The sequence below is a fragment of the Hermetia illucens genome, chromosome 2, assembly GCF_905115235.1.
Source record: "Hermetia illucens chromosome 2, iHerIll2.2.curated.20191125, whole genome shotgun sequence".
Classification (NCBI taxonomy): Eukaryota; Metazoa; Arthropoda; class Insecta; order Diptera; family Stratiomyidae; genus Hermetia; species Hermetia illucens.
The window spans coordinates 81,574,795-81,598,438 of NC_051850.1; the positions used below are offsets into that span (position 1 = coordinate 81,574,795).

The 23,644-nt window shown below is 42.8% G+C and overlaps 2 protein-coding genes across 2 annotated transcripts in view; one reads left to right on the plus strand and one right to left on the minus strand.

Annotated features, from left to right (window-relative positions):
• LOC119649090 overlaps nucleotides 1-20,295 on the minus strand; it is a 39,755-nt gene extending 19,460 nt beyond the window's left edge. Inside the window, exon 1 of the mRNA XM_038051093.1 lies at nucleotides 19,501-20,295. Within this exon, the coding sequence (XP_037907021.1) occupies nucleotides 19,501-19,689 (189 nt within the window). The 5' untranslated portion in view covers nucleotides 19,690-20,295. The remainder of the gene's footprint in view (nucleotides 1-19,500) is intronic.
• LOC119649089 lies at nucleotides 4,098-14,613 on the plus strand. The gene is made up of 2 exons (XM_038051092.1): nucleotides 4,098-4,263; nucleotides 13,337-14,613. Exons 1-2 carry the CDS (start codon nucleotides 4,241-4,243, stop codon nucleotides 14,031-14,033), a joined length of 720 nt encoding a protein of 239 aa, XP_037907020.1. The 5' UTR covers nucleotides 4,098-4,240; the 3' UTR covers nucleotides 14,034-14,613.
• Nucleotides 20,296-23,644: the final 3,349 nt, after the last annotated feature.

Sequence of the window (23,644 nt, forward strand, 5' to 3'; positions counted from 1 at the left end):
CGCGCAATGAGGGTGGCGAGCGTATAACCGATTTTGCGGACACCCATCGTTTTGTACTTATGGAGACATGATTAATCAAATGATTGTCTCATCTTCCTATATTTTATAGTGGGAACAGTAAAACGGAAATCGATTATATTCTCATAAGACGCTACCACTGTTACTGATCGCAAAGCCGTTCCGTATGAAACTATCGCACCTCAACATCGTTCTTTGATTGCCGTCCTGAGAATTACGCCCGCCGCACATTAAAAGGTGGCGATTTAGTGGGAAGAAAGAAGAAATAATCTCACGAATGTGAAAGAATCGTGGAACGAAATGAAAGACACGATTCACAAAGCGGCATTTGCAACTGAGATACTTGGCTTTGGAATGATGATGTTGAAATGAAGGTTCGTGAAAAGAAACGCCTCTGCCACAAAATTTCTCAACGATAAAACACTGGCCAATTGGCAAATTTATAAGAATACCAATGAGGAAGCAAAGAAAGCAGTCGCTTTCACCCGAGCGAACCATTTCAAAAATCTTTACGATAAACTGGACACTCGGGATGGCGAGGGAGATCTGTATCGACTTGCTAAAAGCCGTAATAAACGCACACAGAGTCTGCACGGGGACTCATCTGAAGTGGCAAATTGGACACGCAACCTCACCAGGGGTATGCTGGTACCATGGGAATCGGGATAGCTCCTGGATTCTCATACTTCGGGTGAACTCCCGTTGTATGTGAGTACAGCTCAGTTGTTTGCGGTTGGCCCCCTAGTGGGAGTTTCATGGTGGTTGTGGTTGTGCTCAAGCGAGAAGAGACCTTCGAGCCTCGGCGTGGTGTTGCGTTTCAACATGAGTGCCGTACTCCTTAGTTCGGTAGAGATTTAGGTAATTCTTGCATCCACCAGTATGAATGCTAAGCCATGCACTTGGTATAGACTGGTACCGTTGTTACTTGTCTCAGCGGGGCTCTGATTGTGGTCACAAAATAAATCCGTGTCTGAAGAGGACCGTAGGATTAAGCCTCGACGACAGGTACTTAGGTTAAACACTCAAGGGCTTAACTGTCAGCACAACTGGTGTTCAGAGGTGACGCAGAGGAAGATGGGACGGCAACCCTGTCGGCTGAACCAAAACCAAGTGGCCGAGGAGAAGTTCCATAGTGGTGGCACCGGGAGACGCTGTATTGCATTGACTTGCCGGCCGTGATGCATTTGGCGAATGCTGCAAAGGTCTAATTAGGGCGATCAGACCCGAGTCTGCACGGGAACTCCTCTGAAGTGGCAATAGGTCACAAAACCTTACCAGGGGTATACTGGTACCATAGGAACCAGGATAGCCTCTAAATTTACATACTTCAGGAGAATTCGTGTTGCATGTGCGTTCAGCTCGGTTGTTATGGTTGGCCCCGTAGTGGGAGCTTCATGGAGGTTGTGACTACGTTCGAGCGAACAGAGACCTTAGGGTCTCAGCGTGGTGTTGCGTTTCAACATGGGTACCGTACTCCTTAGTTCGGTGGAGATTCTGGTAGCCTGTGGCGGCTGGGCTCTGGTTCTGGTAGCAAAATTAGTCCGTGTCTTACGAAGACCGTAGGATTAAATCCACGAGACAGGTACTCACTTTAAGCCCGGTCACGTAACTGTCGGCGCAACTGAAGTCGAGGAGGTAAAAAAAGAAATGAAATTGGGGAAAACCACAGGACCTGACGACATCGCATCTAAGCTCTGGAAAGCGAAGAGCTGGGAACCAACACTGTGGCTCAGCGAATTTTTTAATCTGGTTATCCTGGAAGGAAGAACACCGAATTCGTAAAATCGTTGAAATAACCGTGAATCAAGCCGGATTTGTAAAAAACTGCGGAACTACTGACGCAGTACACCCTGCGCGGTTATTCATGTAGAAATACGGTGGGAAGCATAGCCCTCTTTACATTGCATTTACGGATTTACGGATCTAGAGCCACACGAACTCATCTGGTATGCTCTACGGCAACACTTAGTGCCGGGAGAACTCATGCCCTGGGTTCAATTGCTCTATCGCGATCCGAGAAGTGAAGTAAGAAGTAAACTTCGAAGTATGGCGGGTGTATCAAAACCGTTTTGAACAATTTAAATACCTTGGGTGAACGCTATAAGCCATTGGAGAACTGTGTTATGAAATTGTTTCACGCATTAACGCAACCTGGATGAAGTGGCGTTCGACAGCTGCTGTTCTTTGTGATCGACGTATTAACGAACGTCTCAAATCCCATATTTTCTCCACACTCTCCCCGCGGGACCAGCGTTGTTTAGACTCGCTTCCTGATTCTCGTACAGACCGCTGGCATCATCGGTTAGAATATGGATGAATGTTCAGAGAGCGCTTAGCCGATATGCAGCTTGTTGTTGTTTATCGGTATATCGGTATTTGAAAAATAAAAATCAACGCTAGCGAATAGGAAAAACAAGTTTTTTTATTATTTCAAATAATTAATCGCTAGAAATACCGCGTAGTTATACTCATCTTTTTGAAACTTTTTGTCACTAGGTGAAACATAGTGAGTGAGAAGTGACGGCTCAAAATGTAAACCCCAAAAAGTGGGACAGCTCTCACTCTGAAAGCCTATCCAAATGACAAATCTGAAAAAAATCACAATGGAGCATCTATACGAAATCTATGCTTCAGAACACATATACAATACTCCCTCCGAAAAGTTAATAATGGTATATTACCATCTTTACGAAAATTCCCCGGAAACCGCCCCTTAAGTTCATGCTAGAAGTATAAAATTGGCGCCAGTATGAGGGACAATATGGAGCATAATTCTGGGAAGTTTGAAGGAAATTCAACATTTTTTAACAAGGTGAAATTTTCCATTTAATGTGAATTAATTGAACACTAAGGCGTGATAAAACGCTTTAAATTTATCTTTCCTTCTATTTAATTTTATTAATTTATTTAAATTAAATTAATAACATATTAATTTATTATGTCGTTCTATCAAATATGAGACCATAAAGCATAGTGTTGGTATTCCTTTTCAACTGCTGCATATGAAAATTATGCCTTACTTCGAGGAGAAAGTGGCTATAAAGTGAGAGTTTATGCACGATAATGAGCCAAAGTTCCAGCAAAAGTGGAGAAAGTTTAGGTGCAATCAATTGAAGTTTCACTTATGGAGTGGTCCCCTAGTTGCCAGACGATAACCTCATAGAACACTTGTAATGATCTTCAAAAAATCCAGTGAGAACTCATGGGTATAACAATAAGCGTGAATTGTGGTAGACAGTGCAGGAATCATGATGCTGTTCCCCTATTAAAATTTGTCAACTCGATGTCGCAATTCCTTTTATTTCTAAGTCAAACACTGCTTAAAATGAAAGGAGATTCAACTAAATACTAATAATTTATATTTATAATATTTATGCAGGGAAAGCAGTTTGTGCTATTTCCTTCTACGCCCTGAATTTTGTACATTTAGATTTTCTAACATGCATATTTTTCCTTATTAATTTCGGTAATTTTGCCTTCAAATATTTAGGTACAAAATGAATAAAGGGTAAATAACGAACAAATTTTACTTGTCCCTATTATTTCTTGTACATATATATGTAACATATATAAGTTATCGCATACGATATTATTTCTTACACGCACACGATATCATTTCATACACGAGCGATCGAAGTTATTGAATTCAGGTTAAACATCAGCCGGAATAAGCTACACGCGCAACCGCACCTGTGTCAGCAGGTATCTGGGTCATCGCTATCAATTAACATTAAAATGCACAATTGCATACTACCGAATAGGTGAAATACTAATTGCATATTAGGCAATTTAAAATATATTTACACAGTGATTGCATTAGGAATGTAGCTCAGTTTTGTATCAATTGCGAAGGCAATTTTTAATCGTTCGATTTTTCGATTTATTAACTGGCGCCCGAGCAGGGACCGCGTTGCGACATATCCGAAATTGATAGTTGTTTAGTATAACCAGTTACTAATAGTGAGAAATCGGTATTCGTACGATAAACAAGTCGGTCCATTTTCCAATCGTTAAAAACTATCGCGGTTTACCCAAATCGAATATTCGGAGTGTATTTTAAGGGAAAAGAGGCCCCGCAGTAGCTAAGAGAGCAAACCGTAGCCAATTGGAATATTGGCAGCCACCCTTAACGCAAGATCGCGGTCCAAACCAAGGAAATAAAAAGTGATAATTAATCGGTGTGAAGTGCAAATTGAGTTGATCTTGGCAGAGTAAAAAAAGAATGCAGACCATCATAATATCAATGTAAGTCGATTATTGGAATGATTCTTAGAAATTTTTTATGTAAGTCCAGGATTACTAAAGTAGAGTGAATATTTCAATTTTATGAGAGGTAAAGTAAAACAAGATTGAATAATTCCAAATGATCTGTCAGAGGAAATCAAATTTTAAAATGAAACAGGTAGTTCATACTAAAGAAAGAAAATAATAAGAAATTGAAAGTTATTAACTTGTATCAAAGTTTAAAGCAAGAAAGTGAAATTTATCAGATCAATTTTTATCAAAGTGAAAGTTATCAGATTCCTATTTTAAAGTCGGTGTTAACTTTGTGATCGGGAATATCAGCTATTCTTTGTTTTTCCGAAAAATTTTAAACTGATCTCACTAAGAAATTTTAGAAATCGCCGGAATCGCGAAAATATGGCAAATCGAAACAATTTAATTCATCCTCCGCGATTACAAGGGAATGAGAATGCAGAAATGGTTCCTCCTCACCCACCACCGAATCCACCTAACCCAAATCCCCCCCAACCCAATGCAAATATACCCCTTAACAACTTAGCTCTCCTTGTATCTAGGCTAGTTATTGAGACATTACGAACAGAGGGAAGAAATATAATAAATGAAATAATAAATGAAAATTAATCCTGTTGGGGATATAAATAATGATGTGGACATACCAGTGAACGTAAATAATGAAGGCAATTTATCCGATATGGATAAGGTCCCAGATATAGTTAAAAGCCTGAGGGATTTCTCCGGGAAACCAGGGGAATTCAGTTCCTGGAAGAAGAGCGTAGAACGTATTCTGGCAATTTATGAACATCTGAAGGGTACCCCTAAGTATTACGGGATCCTTTCGGTAATAAGGAATAAAATTGTAGGAGAGGCAGATACAGCCCTTGAATCATACAACACCCCCTCAACTGGGATAAAATTGCAAAGTGTTTGACGTTACACTATGCTGATAGACGAGACGTAGGCACGCTGGAGTACCAAATGACAACTCCTGTCCAGGGGAACAGCTCTATTCACGAATTTTACCAAAATGTTTATCATCACCTATCCCTTATTTTAAATAAATTATCCTGCATGGATATGGGTCCAGAATCTTTGCAAAATATGACGCAATCTTATCGCAGTAAGGCGTTAGATACATTTGTAAGGGGATTGAATGGTGATTTACCAACACTTCTGAGTATTAGCGGACCAACCGACCTCCCACAGGACTTGCAGCTCTGCCAGAAGTTGCAGAATGTTAACTATCGTACCCAACACGCTCATGGATCACAAAGTACCATGCGTAAAAACTTCTTCCAAACTCCACCTCTTCCTCCTAAGAGAAATAATCATCCATTACCCCAGCATCAGGTCAATAGATATCCCAAACGGGAATTCTACCCTGCCTACATGACCCTCAACCCTCCCAGATACCCCAATTTACTGCACGACAGCAGCCTCAAGGTCCTCAGGTAGTAAGACCAAATGTACCACAATATCCGAACTATTGGCAACTACCACCAAAGCCACGTAGATATGAGCCTATGGACGTAGACCAGTCCATAAGAAGTCGAGCTGTAAACTATCAGAACAGACCAAACGTTGGTCGCCAATTTCCAGTTAAACGGGAATCAGGCCAGCAGCCAGATTTCAAGAACAAACAGCAAAGAAACTATCATACACAAGCTTTTAATATAATGCCCGAAGTGCTCGAGGAGACCATGTGCCATAATAGTGTGAGCTCAGATGAGGCTTTACGCGAATACCTCTCATTAGAAGAAACCGTACCCTTCCCGCCTCCAGAAGCTTTCCAAGGCACGGCACCCCTTGAAGTTCCCCATGAAGACGAATTAGAGGAAAGAGAAATAGTACAACATCTTCTTTTAAATTAAGCAACTCTTCGCTCCCATACATTGAACATGTGACGAAGAGCGGGGAAAAACTTAAATTTCTTGTTGATACGGGATCTAATAAGAACTACATTCACCCTCAATTTATTAGAGCTCCCATTAAAAACAAAATTGCGTTCATTGCTAACTCTATAGGAGGAAAAGTGAGAATTGCACACCATGCATTTATCGATATATTTGGTCATGACATGGAAAAGTTAAAATTCTTTATTTTACCTACACTTGAAACCTTTGCAGGAATAATAGGAAACGACTGCCTAAAATCATTAGGAGCAGTCATTCACACGAATGAGAAGTATATGACCATAAAAAATAATGTAAAAATTCCTCTTCAACAATATGTATCCGAATCAGTGAATAACATAAGAACATCCCATCTGAATGAAAGACAGAAAACTAGACTAGAATCTATTTTGAGAAAACATCACGGTCTCCTTTCAGGACCAGATGATAAATTGACATTCGTAACAGGTGTTAAGGGAGAAATCCGCAATACCTCGAACGACCCTGTCTACAGTAAACAATTTCCTTACCCCAAGGCCCTAAAAAAGGAAGTTGAAAAAGAGATAAATAAACTTCTAGTCGATGGAATTATTAGATCATCAAAATCGCCGTACAATTCACCAGTGTGGATTGTTCCAAAAAAAGCAGACGCATCTGGTAAAAGGAAATTTCGTATGGTAGGTAGGTAGGTATCAGTGGCCGCTCCGAGGAGCGCAATTAGCGCTTTGGTGCGCCGTTTTGATGCCACAAACTCCTAAGACCGTGACTGTTGTTATAGGATCAGGGAAGCGGAGTCCAGCTGGCTCGGATCTTCAGAGTCAGCCCGTAGCATTCACGAAGGAAAGCAGCTCTCCGACCCTGCAGCTAGAAATCGCACTGAGGTCCCCAAAGAATGGTTTACCCAGTGTCCGCAGCCTGACTCGAGCCAGAGCCGGGCAATCGCAGAGAAAGTACATGAGGGTTTCCCTTCCTTCTCCGCAGCTTCGGCAATGCGAGTTGTAGGGTAAGCCGAACCTAGCGGCATGGTCCCCTATGGGCCAGTGCCCCGTGCAGACCGCCGTAATATTGAATGCATTTGCACGCGTATGGCACAGGAGCTCTCGTGATCGGGCTATGTTATAAGTGGGCCAAATTCTCCTTGATTTGGCACAGCTTGTAAGCCTTCGCCATCTCAGACCCGCGGCTGCTAGGTAGTGCGAGTAGACTCGGCCCCCGAAAGCCGCCAGCGGAACACCGACTGTATTCCCCGAGGGACTGCCAAGAGCAGAGCCTTGCCTGGCCAATCCGTCAGCCCGCTCATTTCCCTGTATATTCCTAATCCCGGGAACCCAGAGGAGAGTGATCTTGAACGTGCCGCCCAGATGGTTGAGCGCACTGGACTCTGCACTGCCCCACCAATCGGGAAGATGTCGTCGTTGAGTACAAGGCCTTGATGGCCGCTTGGCTGTCGGTCAGAATGAGTATGTTACGCTTGGGGCTCGAATCACGCTCCAGCCATCGACAGACTTCCAATATCGCCAGTATTTCCGCCTGGAATACACTGGTGAAACCTGGGAGACCATACGACTTGGATACTGTATTCGAGAAAACATCCGCGCCGACTCCATAGGCCATCTTTGATCCATCCGTAAAGAATACCGTGTCATAGTCTTGCAACACGCCGCCGGTCTTCCACTTTGCCCTGGTTGGAAGGTCCACAGCAAAGTTTCTCGTGAAGTTCAGCTTGCGTGTGACATAGTCCGTGGGGGATGCCCAGATTTCTCGAGGTATTTCATCTAGGATGTTGCTGTGGCCGTAGGACTTCGCTGCCCAGCATCCGGACTCACGTAGTCTGACGGCACTGCACGCTGCAACATATTTGATGTGGAGGTCTAGGGGGAGGAGATGCAGGAGTACATTGAGAGTATCTGCCGGGCAGGACTGCAGAGCCCCCGTAGCACCTGCACACGCGGTTCTTTGAATCCTATTATGCTTCGTTCTATTGTATTTCTTCTTCAAAGCCAACCACCATACAATACAGCCGTACGTCAGGATCGGACGCACTACAGCGGTGTACATCCAGAGAACCATCCTCGGCCGGAGATCCCATTTCTTTGCGAAGGTTCTCTTACAGGCATAGAAGACTATACAGGCCTTCTTAACCCTCAGTTCTATGTTCAACCTCCAATTTAGCTTAGGATCCAGGATGACACCCAGATACTTTACATTAGAGGAAAGAACCAATATTTGTTCATTCAGCCGTGGTAGATGGAACTCAGGTATCCTTGTCTTGGTGGTGAATAGCATCAGTTGCATTTTGGTTGGGTTTATGCTGAGTCCGCATCTTGCGGCCCACAGGCACAACTTTCGCAACGCTCCTTCCATGATGTCGCTCATAATGGACAGAAACGTCCCTGATACTAATATCACCAAGTCGTCGGCATACGCCACCACCTTCACCCCGCTGCTGTCTAATGTACGTAAAATTTTGTCCATTACTATTAACCAGAGCACCGGTGAGATGGCACCACCCTGGGGCGTGCCTCTGTTCGCAGCTTTGGTCAAGTGGTTGCCTCCCAGATCGGACTGGATTATCCTGGTACTCAGCATGGATATAATCCAATGCGTGAGATACCCCTCCAATCCAATACCGGTCAAGGCTTCCTTGATGGCGTTGGTACTGACGTTGTTGAAAGCTTCTTCTATATCCAAGAAGGCAGCAAGGGTATACTGCTTGTACTGCAGCGACCGCTCAACCGTGCCAATTACCTCGTGGAGGGCGGTTTCTGTGGATTTTCCTTTGAGGTAGGCATGCTGAGACTTAGAGAAATGCGTTCTCTCCATAATCGTCCTTAAGTGAATGTCCAGGACGCGTTCTAGGGTATTCAGCACGAAAGAGATCAGGCTGATTGGCCGAAAGTCCTTCGCGGACTCATGAACGCGCCTGCCCGCTTTCGGTATGAAAACCACCCGTGCGCGCCTCCAGGACTGCAGTACGTATCTTAAAGTGATGCAGCTCCGGTAAATCTCAACAAGCCACGGCACAACCCTTTCTTGCTGCTTCTGTGGCATGACTGGCATTGGACAGAATCTTACTGAGCCTCGCGGATTCACTAGTGCTTTCAATGTCCTGACAATAGTCTAGCCAGTACCGCCTCTTGGCGGTCCTGATGGCCGACTTGTACTTCTTTAGGCAGTCCTTGTATGGCTGCCAGTATTTTTGTCTGTAGCATATGTTGAAGATTTCTCTGGTCAGCTTCCTGAGACTAGAGAGATCTTCGTTCCACCACGGTGGCAGGGTCTTTTTGCTGTACTTAGCAGGGCACGAGACTTTGAAGGCGGTATCAAATACCTTCTCCAGAGCCCCGACCTTTGACTCCAGTTCGTCTGTCGTGCCAATCCTACCAATTTGCGCACCGGAGAGTTTGTTCTTAATTATCTGACCAAACTTTCTCCAGTCGATCCTCCTGGCGTCTCTAAAGGGCTTGGAGACCTCTGCGGCGAGATCTAAACTGCAGAGTATCCAACTGTGGTCAGAGAAGGATCTCTGGTCAGACACTCTCCAGTCCTCCACCCCAAGAATACCGTTGTCGGTTATTAGGGTGATATCAAGGACCTCCTCCCAACCGTCACAGTTGTCCGAGCCCCTGTTACACAGCGATAGATTTGAGGTAATAATAAAATCAAAGAATGGCTCTCCTCTTTCGTTGATTTCGGAGGTGCCCAAAAGCGTATGCCTTGCATTTGCGTCGCAGCCTATCAGCAGATTGGCTTTCTTTGCTGTTATGGTGTTCGTCAGATGTTGTAGTTCTTCTGGCGGAGCTGATCGGTCGTGAGCCATGTACGGCGAGGAAATATACACGTTCTCTGCCCCCACCTGCTCCAGCTTGACCACAACTAGGCCAATGGAACTCAGGTCCGGGCACAGGAAAGCGTGCAGACTCTTCCTCGCAAGAATACATGCTCAAGGTTTAGCCTGATCAGCGTCTCCTGTGCTGTGGAATAAATTAAAATATTTGCTTTGGAGCCCTTTCATGGTTCGGTCGCTTCCGACCCAGGGCTCCTGTATTAATGCGATGTCGATGTCTTCCTCTAAGAGGAAGACGAGCAGATTAGCCGAGGCGCACTTCGAGTGCTGCAGATTTATCTGCGTTACCCTCAGCATGATCTGCTTGCGTGGGGGGTTTGTCAGCCCCCGTCGGACCGTCGATCGTCATTTTCTCCAACAGCTCGTTGGCGGCGTCGATTGGGTCAAGGTCGTCGTCGTATAGTAATTGATTACAAGAAATTGAACGCAATCACAATACCAGACACGTACTCCTTACCAGAAACCAATGAGGTTCTTGCAAACTTAGGTGAAAATAACTTCTTTACTGTACGTGATTTAAATAGTGGTTTTTTTCAAATACTGTTAAGAGGACAAGACATAGAAAAAACCGCATTTTCGGTTAACAAGTGGGAAATATGAATTTCTCCGACTTCCTATGGGAGTAAAAAACTTTCAGAGAGCCTTAGATGACATACTCAGGGAACAAATCGGCGTACGTTGTCTTATTTACCTAGACGATATTATAATTTTCGGCAGAACTGAAGAGGAACATTTCAAGAATCTCCAATTGGTATTCGAGACAATTGAAAAGGCAAATGTAAAAATGCAACTTGATAAATGCGAGTTCCTTAAAACTGGAGTTGAGCTTTTAGGGTTTGTAGTAAACGCCGAGGGTATTAAAATCAATCCTAAGAAGGTTGAAGCCATTGCAAATTTCTCACCACCCAAAACTCTTAAAGACCTCCGTTCATTCCTGGGAATGTCAGGATATTATCGACCGTTTATAAGAGATTATGCGAAGTTGGCAAAACCTCTAACGTCACTCTTAAGAGGGGAGGATGGACGCGTATCTAAGAATTCTTGAAGAAAAACATTAATTTCCCTTAATAGAAACGCAATGGAAGCCTTTAATAAACTTAAAAACTCTCTTATATCAGAAGATGTTATTCTCTCGCATCCGAACTTCGAAAAAGGGTTCGAACTCACAACGGATGCATCTGACTACGCGATTGGAGCTGTCCTCTCGCAAAACGGCAAACCTGTTTCATTTTTATCCAGAACTCTTAATAAGACTGAGGAAAGCTACGCTACTAATGAGAAAGAAATGCTAGCAGCTTATCCTGAAAATTGGTGATGAACAGAGCTATCAAATTAATAACCCGTTTGACAATTATACAAGACATACATTTATACAACAACATTACACTGAACAGGATTTGATAAATATTTTTAAAAGATATCTCAATCCAAATACCATTAACGGACTTCTCTGTAACGAACGGACTATGGGACGTATACAAGAAATATACCCGCACCATTTTAATAGCTATAAAATTAGGTACACACAAAAATTTGTTGAAGACATTCCAAATGAGGTTGAGCAAGAAGAAAAGATTATTCTCACTCATCGAAGAGCTCACCGGAATGCTGAGGAGAACCGCCTTCCCTAGAATGTCCGCAAAAATCAAAAGACTGGTAAGTCAATGCTCGATATGCAAGGCAAATAAATATGATCGGCATCCTAACAAACCATACATAAATGCAACTCCCATTCCGAACTATCCCGGACATACCGTCCACATTTTCTCTACCGAAAAACACTTGGTTTTAGCGGCTATAGATAAATTTACAAAGTTTAAAACTCAAATCTTACAATCGAGATCAGCGGAGGAAATCAGGCAACCTCTTCGAGACATTCTATTTTCATTTTGTATTCCTGAAAATGTTGTCATTGACAACGAAGGCGCATTGAGATCTATTTCCTTAACAACCATGATGGAAGATGAGTTACAAATAAACGTTTATAAAACACCTCCATATAAAAGCGAAGTTAATGGACAAATTGAACGTCCACATTCCACCTTAAATGAAATCATGAGATGCTTAAGAGAAGAGCAGCCTACACGATCCTTTCAAGAACTTTTAGAAAAAGCAGTGTATGAATCCAATCTGACCATACATTCCACAACGGGGAAGAAGCCCGCAGTTATTTCTTGGCAAAATAAATCGAGCCAATCCTGAAGATTTAGAAAAAATTCGTACCAATAATATAGAGAAATTGAAAAATAAACAGGAAAAAGACATAGAACAACATAATAAGAAGAGGCTACCAATGAAAACTTATGAAATTGGGGAAAGTATTTATGTTAAGAGGAACAAATGATTAGGTTCCAAGCTAACTCCTCGATGTCGACAAGAGATAGTGAAAGAAGATAGACACACAATTGTATTAACAGAATCTGGCAAGGTTGTTCACAAAAGTCATATAAAAAATTAATTCTCTTTCCAGACTGACCTTTGGCTTAGCTTTTGGCAAAGTACAAATACTAGACTATACGAACTCACAAATAATAGCAATAAAGGAAGGACTAGCAAAAATAACAACAGGAAATTTTAAAATCATTCATGACGTCGACTTGGACCAGTATGAAAAGGGACTTCGGACATAGCAACTACTCTCAATACTGACGCATTTAAGAACGATCCATTATATCCTTACCTTTCCCATGAACTACACCAAACTCAGGAACTTTTAAGCAATTTAAAACCGAAAATAGAAAAAAGATCCTTAAATTTTATTGGTACGGCTTGGAAATGGGTAGCTGGTAACCCCGACCACGAAGACTTCCTAACTATTCAAATGAACAGTGTCTTAAAAAACAACCACCAGCAGGTAATCATAAATAAATCTTTAACTGATCGATTGAACAACCTTAGTTTAATATCAAACAAGATAGAAAAATTTTTACAAACAAACGAAAACTTTAGAAATAAACACTTGAGTAGTTTACAATATAAATTGAAGCTAATCAAGAAGAACTTATAAATATTAAATACGCCATTAGTTTTGCAAAAATTGGAACTATAAATACGTTAATGCTTTCGCAAAAAGAAATTAAACTAGCTACTCAAATCCTGGATAAAGAAAAACTTCCATATGCTTCACCAGAAGAAGCATTAGAATTTTCAAATGTTAAAATTATAACTAATCACTCCTCACTTTTGTATATTGTTAACATTCCAATAACGACGGAACAAACATATGAAAAAATTAGAATAAAGCCTGTCAAGAATAAAAATGTAATCTCAACAATTACATTTTTAACCATTTTTTACCGCAAGATTTTGTATTAAAGAATCAAAACCAAATTTATAGCATTTCAGAAAAATGTAAAACTTTTAATAATTTGGCAATTTGCAATCAAATATATGTAAATGACATAAGTAATTCATCTTGCATCTCTAAAATTTTGCAAAGTTTAAATTCACATTGTAACAAGATTAGTAATCAGCACATACCGACCATCGAGCAAATCGCACCAGATATGATTTTGGTAAATGATTTCAAACGAACCTTAAATATTGATCAAACCAACCGGGAACTTAATGGGACATTTGTTATAAAATTTAGCAACGTTACTATAACAATTAATAATCGACCCTTTTCATCTCAAGAAGTAACAAGCATTGAAGCTCTCCCGGCCATCTTACAACCAACGCCACGAGAACAGCAATATCGGGAAATACTATCTCTCAAAATAATGAAGGAGCTGAGTATTCAGAATACAGATGAAATAAGACTATTAGAAGCTGAAAACAAACGTGACAAATGGACTAATTACGGACTCATGGCCACAATTTTTTTTATATTTATCATAATATCTCTTAAAATCTATTCCAAAACAGTAATCAGAGATAAAGCACATTTAAAAATCGAAATTCAACCAAAGGAACAACAACCACAGATAAACTTACCATCTCCAGATATGATCAACATCTCATTTCCAAGTATACTTCAATACCTGCAAAACCAACCTCCAATGGTCCAACATCCCTACAACAACCATTTTTAACTGACGAGGACGTCAGCGTCTAAGGAGGGAGGAGTTATCGCATACGATATCATTTCTTACACGCACACGATATCATTTCATACACGAGCGATCGAAGTTATTGACCTCAGGTCAAACATCAGCCGGAATAAGCTACACGCGCAACCGCACCTGTGTCAGCAGGTATCTGGGTCATCGCCATCAATTAACATTAAAATGCACAATTGCATACTATCGAATAGGTGAAATACTAAATGCATATTAGGCAATTTAAAATATATTTAAACAGTGATTGCAATAGGAATGTAGTTCAGTTTTGTATCAATTACGAAGGCAGATTGTAATAAAAATTGTATTTTTTTAATCGTTTGACTTTTCGATTTATTAACTTATACAGTATTTGGTAAAAGGCAAAGTATGTTTGTTTAGGATAAGCATAACATACATACTTCTGTACGTCTAACATACAGATGTGTATCTTGGAGTCTGGAAATATAAGAACTTTTTCAAGTATTCCGATTTGTTTTATTTTTTTCAGTTTTGTTTTTCAATTTTTACCTTTTACTTTCCTTATCTCTTTTCCTTACTGGAACGTAGAGCATTCTCGTAGCCTCTTCTTTGCTATCCATATTTCTTAGTTTAGTATAGTGGCCATGCAAGTGGAAACATCCATAGCCGGGATTCGAACCCTAGGCTGAAATATTATAAATTAACTCATCCAACGGACGATTTCGAGATCAATGCAATGATTTATTGTCTGTTGATAATTTGCTATGAACTAGACATTTATTAGATAAAGCATGAATGTTATAAATTTCGTTAATCCGAAAGTTACAATTTGATAACGCGGGGAAAGGCCTTTCTAAGGAAACAATAAACTTTGACCATTTTCTCATTTAACTTATAATAATAATAACTTGTTCCAGCTTTATGAAGACTACCAGAAAAATCCTGTGAATTCCATGTTAGTAATTGTGCACTACTGTACAAGGAGTGGATTTTAATCGAAGTCTTTTCAGTGTGGCCTCATAGAACACAGCCTTGAAGCTGCTTCGAAATCGAGCTCGTACAGAGAAGTATACCCGCATAATATCGATAAATATTTATTAAATAATTGCTCCTTTGAAATGAAAGTTAGTAAATAATTCAAATGGTTGTACCCTACATCAACTCCATGTCGTTTTCAATAAACTTCACGAGAGAGCAAGCAATTTTTCTTCCTATCCCTTCCGTTGAATAAATGCGATTTTATGATATATGATACATCAACGGGTGTACCTCTAAGTCCATATAAATAGTTCATCGTTAAATAATAATTTATCGCAGTGAGTCCGCCCTTCAATATCTTAGCGAGAAAAGCGTTATCTTTCCGACTACACGCGCATTTTCTCTCGTAAGAAGTAGAGGAACCAGCTTTAGTTTCGAGTTATTGAATTTCCATTTATATTGAAAAATTTATGAAATTCATGAGTGATTTCTGGAGACGAAAAAGATTGAATCGCATAAGTGTGTAGCTTGTTGGCACTAGATGTTGAACTTCCCTAACCTAGAGGCGATCAAATACAAACATATATATATCATGTGTGGATACGTGAATGTATAGACCTATACGCTCAGTAATTAGAAAAATTAGATAAAAGCAGTTACTTGGTTACTTTTAAATGTGTCATATGTTGGGATTGCATGGTGACAGCCAGTAGGTCTGGAAGTAGAAGTAGAAGACTACTCTACCTAAGGAATCGAACAGACGGTTCTGGGACTGGAGGGATAAAAGGATTTGGGGGAACAGATGAGTCCGGAGAAGGTTATCTTCAACGGTCTCGATCTGCATGACGTTGGCGCCAAGAGGATTGGGATGGGCTTGGCACTTGGTCAGGAAGTTGAGGGCAAGACGAGCAAGGAAGGCGTCGATGCGTGGGGTTTGGCAGGGTTCATAGAGGATCTGGTTGGAAATGTACTTGGAGCGGTCCTCGTTCTTAAAGATGTTGGCGCAGTGGCGAAAGATCCTGCGCTCTCTGAGGCGGAGTCGCTCCATTTGGGATGGGGAGCAATCGGACCAGAAAATGAAGCCGAAGATGAGGAGTGGACGGATAAGCTGTTTATAGCAAAACAGCTTAACCTTTTTTGGAGTCGGGATGTTGTATTTAAGGATAGGATACAGGGACCGGAAGGCACCAGTTGCACGGCCTAGTGCCTTCGTTATGTGAGGTACGTGGGAGAGGCGGGAGTTCATTGCCACCCCGTGGTAGGTGACTTCTTTAACAGTGGGAATGGGCTCGTCGTGGATTGTGAGTGACAATGATCTGGTGTCACTCCACATCTTCGGTGTCATTCTCATACCTCCATGGAAGACGATGGTCTTACACTTGTCGGGATGTAGGGAAAGTTTCCAACGGGTGAAATAGTGGTAAAGTTCGTCCAAATAAGCATTCAGACGCGCTTCACCACGGGAGATGTCTTTGGTGGCCGCGTAGGTGATTAGGTCATCCGCGTATTGGAGGATCTGGATGGGACACGGATGTGGAGGTGGTTTGGGGATGTCTGCGGTGAACAGCGAGAAAAGGGTTGCAGACAGGACTGAACCCTGGGGAATGCCGGCTGGGCAAGTATAGGACGAGGAAGGGTGCTGCTGGATGCTCACTAAAGATTTCCGCCCATCTAGAAAGCTAAGTATTAGCTTACAGAGGTGCGGATGGAAATTGAGGATTTCGGAAAGCTTGTACGTGAGTCCGTATTGCCATACGGAGTCGAAAGCTGTCTTTAGGTCAAGGAGACAGGCTATGGTGGGTGTCCTCAGATTGATACCCAGGAGGATATCAGTCTTGAGGACAAGTAGCGCGTGCTCAACCGAGTGTTTAGTTCGGTTGGCGAATTGGAACTCTGGTAGTGTGTTGTAGGAAGTGCAATGTTCGTCTATGAGGGGTTTGATAATCCGCTCGAAGATTTTGGTTGAGGAAGAAAGGATAGAGATAGGCCTGTAGCTATCGGGATTGAGTGGATTAAGGTTCTTTTTTGGGACGGGAACTTTGCGAGCATTTGGGGCGCACTTTTTTAAAACTATGGAAGGGATTTTGTCGAGGCCCACTGATTTTTTGTTCTTGGAGGCTGCAATTGCAGCTTCCACTGAACTTGGACTGACAAAGTGGATGGGAGAAACATTATCATGTTCATCGGGATGGATAAGGGGTTGAGTGAATAGGTTTAGGTTGGGACTGGGTTGGTAAAAAGTTGGTGTGGATTGAAGTTTTTCTATGGATTCGCTCACAATACTTTCGAAGTGTTGATCGCGAATGTGGAGGCTGCAATGGTAGGCTTGAAGGAAGTGGTCGGCTAGGATGTTCACCTTTTCGGGAGTTCAGATATTCTGTGGAAGGATGGCGGTTTTCTGGGAGGACTTGCCTAGACGGGAACAAGTTTTTCTGAGCTCCCTCAAGGTATCAGGGTTCAGCTCGATGTTGGAGAGGCGTTTGTGGAGGTGGTTGGTATGAGTGTTAAAATTCTATTACGGATTGACCTGTCAAGGGAAAGGATTTCGTTATGGAAAGGAGAGGATTGCGGAGAGTATCTATTCCTAAATAGCCTCCGCCTTAGGGTACGCTTGTATTTGATATCCACGAGGATATCGTCTGGGAGAGAAATAAGGTTGCGATAGTTAAGGGACCGAGAAGGTATCAGTTCGTCACATACTTGCTGAATTGCTTCGGTGTACTGACGAACTGTCCAATCTATAGTGTCGTTGGAAACTGTTTCGTTGGTAGGGAGGAGGAGAGGTTCAAATCTGGATTTAAGGATGCGGTTGATGAGTTTCCAGTTCGCCTTCTGGAAGTCAGGGACTAAAGTGGGTGAGGGCCTGGTGGCTCTGTCGGGGAGTGAAACCTTTAAGACCACGGCATCATGGTCACTGATACCGGGGGCTGTTTCTAGGAAGGAATAAGTATTCGGATTGGGTTTGATGGTGAGGTTGTTGCTGATTAGGAAGTGGTCAAGGTAGGAATGGTACTACCCTTTATTAAATGAAGGGAGGGCAGGGCTGAAGTGGCAGAGGTTAATATTGGGATTAGAGGTGGTTAGGAAACGATGGAGAGTTTCCCCGTTCTGGTTCGACCGTACATCGAACCATGACGGGTGCCTGGCGTTGAGGTCTCCCCCTATTATTATGAACCACGACTTGTTTGTTCTCGGTTGAGCGGCACAGTAGGATAGGATGGAACGGATGTCATGGGTATCAAAGGATTGGTTGGGACAGTAGACAGCAGCTACGAAGACCAGGGAGGATTGGGTTTCGAAGGAAATAAGGGTAACCTTAATCGATTTGAAGCTATTGGGCGGCAGGAACAGTTGTTTGGTAAGGAATTTGTCGGAAATAAGGATGGCCGTTCCACCACAGGTGTCTCGGCCTAGTGGATTGGATTGAGGACGGTCGGTTCTGAACAGGTTGAAATTTGGAAAATGGGTCTATGCCTATAGTGCAGCCTGGTTTCACACAGGAGCACTATGTGGGGTTTATGCTCGCCAAGAAATAGCTCGAGTTCGTGCCTGCGGGCACGGCCGATGATCGAGTTAATGTTCAACTCGATGATCTTAACATCCATTATTGGACGTTAAAATACCGACCATCGCGTTGAACATCTGCAGGAATTCCTGCGATTTCCTGGCGAACTCGAGGAAATCGGGGTTGGAGATGTTCGAGAGCTTTGGGTGTTGGGATGCTGGGGTGGACGGGTTTCTGCTCCGCACGGTGTCTGCGAAGGACACAGATGGCCGCGTGAAAGCTGGGTTTCCAATTTTCCTAGGAGTAAGAATAGGACGGGTGTGTGGTGCTCGTTTTTGAGCATTCCTCCTCGCCACAACTCGGACGAACATTGGCAGTTTCTGTAGTTTGCGGGGTGGTCATTGTCCCCGCAGTTCACACACTTTGGCGCCTGCTCAGGTGTTTTTGAGCACTCGCCCGGACCATGAACTGTGTCACACTTCACGCAGCGGTACGTGAGATGGCAGTTTGTTGCTGCGTGACCCACTCGTTGGCAGTTCTTGCCTTGCAAGACCTGCTTGTTGTTGATCTGCTCGAAGGGCACCAGGGTATGTTGGATCGCCCTTATGCTAGAGATCTGTTGCTCTGAGAACGAGGAGTCGAAGGTGACCAGCCACAGATCTAGCTGTACATTCATGGTTTTCGCCCAAGTTGTGACGAAAGGCTTGACACTCATCGCGCTGGAGGCTCCTTGCGCCTTCAGCTCTTCTAAAATCTCGGCAGGCGAGAAAGAAGCGTCCAGGCCTCTGAGCGTGAGGCTTGTGGTTTTCTCTGGGGGAAGGGTGTAGGTGAAGATCTTGTTCTTGTTCTCCACCAGGATTTTTTTTGCTACAGAGTAATCTGATCTGATTTTTTAATCAGGTAACTGTTGGGTAGGGCACGCGCAATGGAATCTTTTATGGTTTTGAAGGTGGTTAATGGCTCAACAACTACTAGTGGAGGAATCTTTCGACTTACCTTCTTTTTGGACGGCACTGCAGCAGATGGTCTCGGCTGCTGTTGTCTCAGTGTTGGCTGTTTAGCTGCACCAGCGGGCTGGCGTTTTCTCGCTTCGTTGAGGGAAGGGAAGGCCTCAGGTTGCGTCCCGGATGGTAGGGGGAGTGGCGCCGGCGATGTTTGCTTGGTGTGGGCAGTGGTGACCATCATCTCGGCTGTTGTCGTTGCTGTGGTTGGTGCTGGAGGAGGGGTTGACGTCCCGCTTCGGGCGACTTGATGACGGACAGGAGATGTCGGTTATTCGTGCGTGCTTCGCGGAGTTCTCTGAAGAGCCGCTTGTTCTGCTTGCGCAGAGCAACGGAATCGCGGATCGCGCCGACGGATACTGAGCTCTTGACCGTCCCATCCGAGCTCGTCTGGGAGTCGGGCTCGCAGTCGCTGGAGAGCGTTACCTCAGACGCGGTCTCCATTCCGTCGTCTGAGTTTCCCGTCTTCGGTTCGCCCGTCGGGCTGTCTGTCGCCTTGCGCCGCTTCTTCCCGGTCACCTTGGTGAACCCGTGAGTTTCCGGCCCACTCATTTTTCACTTTCACTATATGTCTCTCTGGTTTTTTTTTTTATTTTTCGCACTGTATTGTCTAATTATTTTTCGCACTGTATTGTCTAATTTGGTATTCACTTTGTAATTATCCTTTGTCCGTAAATACCTTTTCCAGTTCACTATGGGTTCAATTTGATCACTACGTTCAGCTGGTGATTTAAAAAGATCACCTCGCACTGTACACTTTCTCTACAATCTCCGTGACACGTCTGTTCGCTTCGACGTCTCGGAGCGAACTGATCTTGTGTGGTTTTCTTATGAATGGAGCTCCATATATGTACATATAACACGCAATGCAATTGCGCTGATTAACCCATGTTTAATTGACTTTGAAACAAATATACAGAAGTATAGTTATCTGATTCATGGATCCAGAGACTTGCCGCGAACGCTAAACCTTCAAGCCGAGTCCACATATTTGTCAAGCCTCTAGTAAAGGTTGCTAGCGCTTGTAGGCGGTCTTGGCCATCCACACCCTTGCCAAACTTGTAAAACCCGTCATAATGCAAACGTGTGGGTGTTTTGCTTGGTAGTTAGCGCTTGCACTGATTCGAAGCAGTGTCGGTTTTTTTAGCACAAATCAAAGGGTTTCATTTCGGTTAAGCCACGTTGTGGAATTTTACAAAACCACCAGCAGGAACCGCTGAAGTGCACGATTCGTGGACGTAAATTTATGCCTACGTACTAAAACACACCCGTGCATCCTTCAACCGCTCACTCCGCGAAACTGTCGTTAAATATTACTTCACGGGGCCGGTTAGCAATTATGCTATCATGCTATCATGTATGGCTGTCGCTCGCCGTTCGCTTTCCGCTATACGGAGCTATTTTTGCACATTAGTTACGAATGTCATAGATTCTTACCCAGGGCCGTAGTGAAAAAAATCGGGCCCGGGGTGAAAATTATTCAGAAACCGAAGGGCGTGCCTGGGGTAAAAATTGTATGCTTCTGGGGGAAAAATCATGTGGGCCCACTTATTATTAATTTTTTTCATTAAAATTTCTATTCCCCTATTCCCCCTTAAAACCTCCAATCGTCAGGCATTTTAGTACCATTTGCTTTCCGAGGCTCGGAATATTGCTCCTCCATCCCATGAAGCGGCTACAATAGAATATTGCATTGTCTGCGCCTTCTTCCTGGTCTGGGAAGTTAGGCATGCTGGCTAGCCGTCATGTCCGAACCTATTTGGATATTTACAGTATCCACACTGAACAAACAGAATCTGTGTTAGCTGGCAACTATAGGCTCGGTGGTGGCGATTGACCCAGATACGGACGATCGGAAACAACTTTTGCGTCCATGCGCTTTTCGTTGAGCTATCCAATCGGGTTCGTGATTCGACCATTGATGATGTCCTTTCCTTTCCTTGCTCTTGATCAAATTGTATAGCGCCTTGTCGTTCTACTGGGTCGTGGGATCTTTTCAGCGAGATGCCTATCGGCAACCGACTATACCTAACACCGCGTTATCTGATATCATTCGAAAACCACAAATCACACTCAGGGAACATAATCTTTACGAGCGCATTAGGATTCTCCTGATTTCTTTTGGTGGTTAATGCTTCAGCCCATACAGGAGTGGCATAGAGCAAAACTGAACTGATGATTCGAGATAGCAACACTGTATTGTCGTATTTGGGTCCGCCAATATTGGAATGTAGGGGAGTGAGGGCACAAAATATGACCCACAAAAAGTGTAACAGGTCTCGTTCTCAGAACCTATCCACCCTGAAAATCTGAAAAAAATCACGAAATCTAGGTCTCAAAATTTATCCCGTTCCGATATTTACATAAATAAAGTTAATAATAGTATATTACCATATTTTAGAAATTTAGACGGAAACCGACCTTACGTTCATGCTAGAAGTACAAAGTGAATGACACTTGTAAAAGGCATAACTTTAGGAAGTTTGAAGGAAATGCAATTATTATTAACAAAGTTATAGAGCGGAAACTTTTTCATTTTGAGTGAATTATGTACATTCTGAAACGTGAATGACGTCACGATAACAATCACCATCATGCGTTGGAATAGTGAGGAGCGTTCCTTTGCCGTTGAGGTTTACTTTTCAAGCGGATGTTGGGTTATTGCAACACAGCCTGCATTTCGGAATCGCTTTAATTTAGCCCCGTTGGCTCCCGTCCCAGACTGCAAATCAATTATTACATGGGTCACTACATTCAGACAAACTGCAAGTGCGACAAAAGGAAGAACTGGAGTCCCTCGGCCCGTTAGATCACCTGAGAACATTGAAGCAGTGAGAGCGTCAATGTTGCGATCGCCACGGCGTTCTGCGCGCAAACACGCATCTGCCCTTGGACTATCCGTTCGTTCTGTGAGAAGAATTCTTCGTGATGATCTTCATTTTCATCTCTATAAGATGGCGATAGTGCAGGAACTTTCAGAACGTGACTTCAATTCTCGGATGAACGCGTGTGAGCTTCTTCTTGATGTCGTTCACGAGGGTGCTATTGTTTTTTTTAGCGATGAAGCCCATTTTCATTTGTGTGGGTCGGTTAACAAACAAAACATGCGCTACTGGACTGACACCAACCCTCGGGAATTGCATCAAAAGGCTTTGCATTCACCCAAAGTCACAGTGTGGTGTGCAATTTCCTCAGCTGGAATTATTGGTCCCTGGTTTTTTAAGGAAAATGAGGTTACAGTGACAGTGAATTCGGACCGGAATGTAAACATGCTACAAAATTTTTTTTCCCACGGCTAGAAAATTTGGATTTGGGGGACACTTGGTTCCAACAAGACGGTGCAACAGCACACACTTCAAGAGCATCGATGGTTGTTTTGAGGGAACACTTTCCAGACCGCCTTATCTCAATTAGAGGCGATTTGGCCGGCACGCTCTCCTGATCTGTCCCCTTGTGATTTTTTCTATGGGATTTTTTGAAATCCCGTGTTTATGAAGCCTACAAGATTTGAAGACCAACATCCAAGAAGAAATTGCCAACATAACACCTGCTATGCTAACAAGAGTCATGACAAACGCCAGAAATCGGTTTACGCAATGTATGGAGAATGGGGGACGTCACCTAGCAGATTTGATCTTCAAAACAATGTAAATAAAAACTTTAGACATGTACCTACATTATAAAAAATAAATAAATATTTTCCGATGCATACAATTGTTTTTATTGAGTTTTGAAAAAAGGATCTTATGCTGCCGCACCCTGTATATGTAAATGAAGCTTTGGTAGATATATTTGTACATTGAACAAGTCGTATTCAAATACTACTTTATGTGTACATATGTATACTTTTATGGACGAAATGCATCGAAAGCAGGTGTACGATCAATTTATATACATGCATATAGAATACAATATCCGGTAATAGGCAATGGTTGTTTGTTTAGCGTGAACATAATATCCGCGTCAGTAATATGAACGTATTTCTTGTAGTTTGGAAAAAATATGAAAAATATTTTTTTATTTTTGTTTTTAGCCACATACGAATGGAAGAATATGCGTAGAAAGTTTCTCACATAAGATGAACACAAAACCTTTATATCCAAAACGCCAGCTTCCGTTATTCGGACTTGTTTTTATAC

Coding starts and splice junctions, on each gene's coding strand:
- LOC119649089 (XM_038051092.1), top strand. CDS start 4,241: ATGCAGACCATCATAATATCAAT. Junction 4,264..13,336: donor CAGACCATCATAATATCAAT/GTAAGTCGATTA, acceptor CCAAATTTATAG/CATTTCAGAAAAATGTAAAA.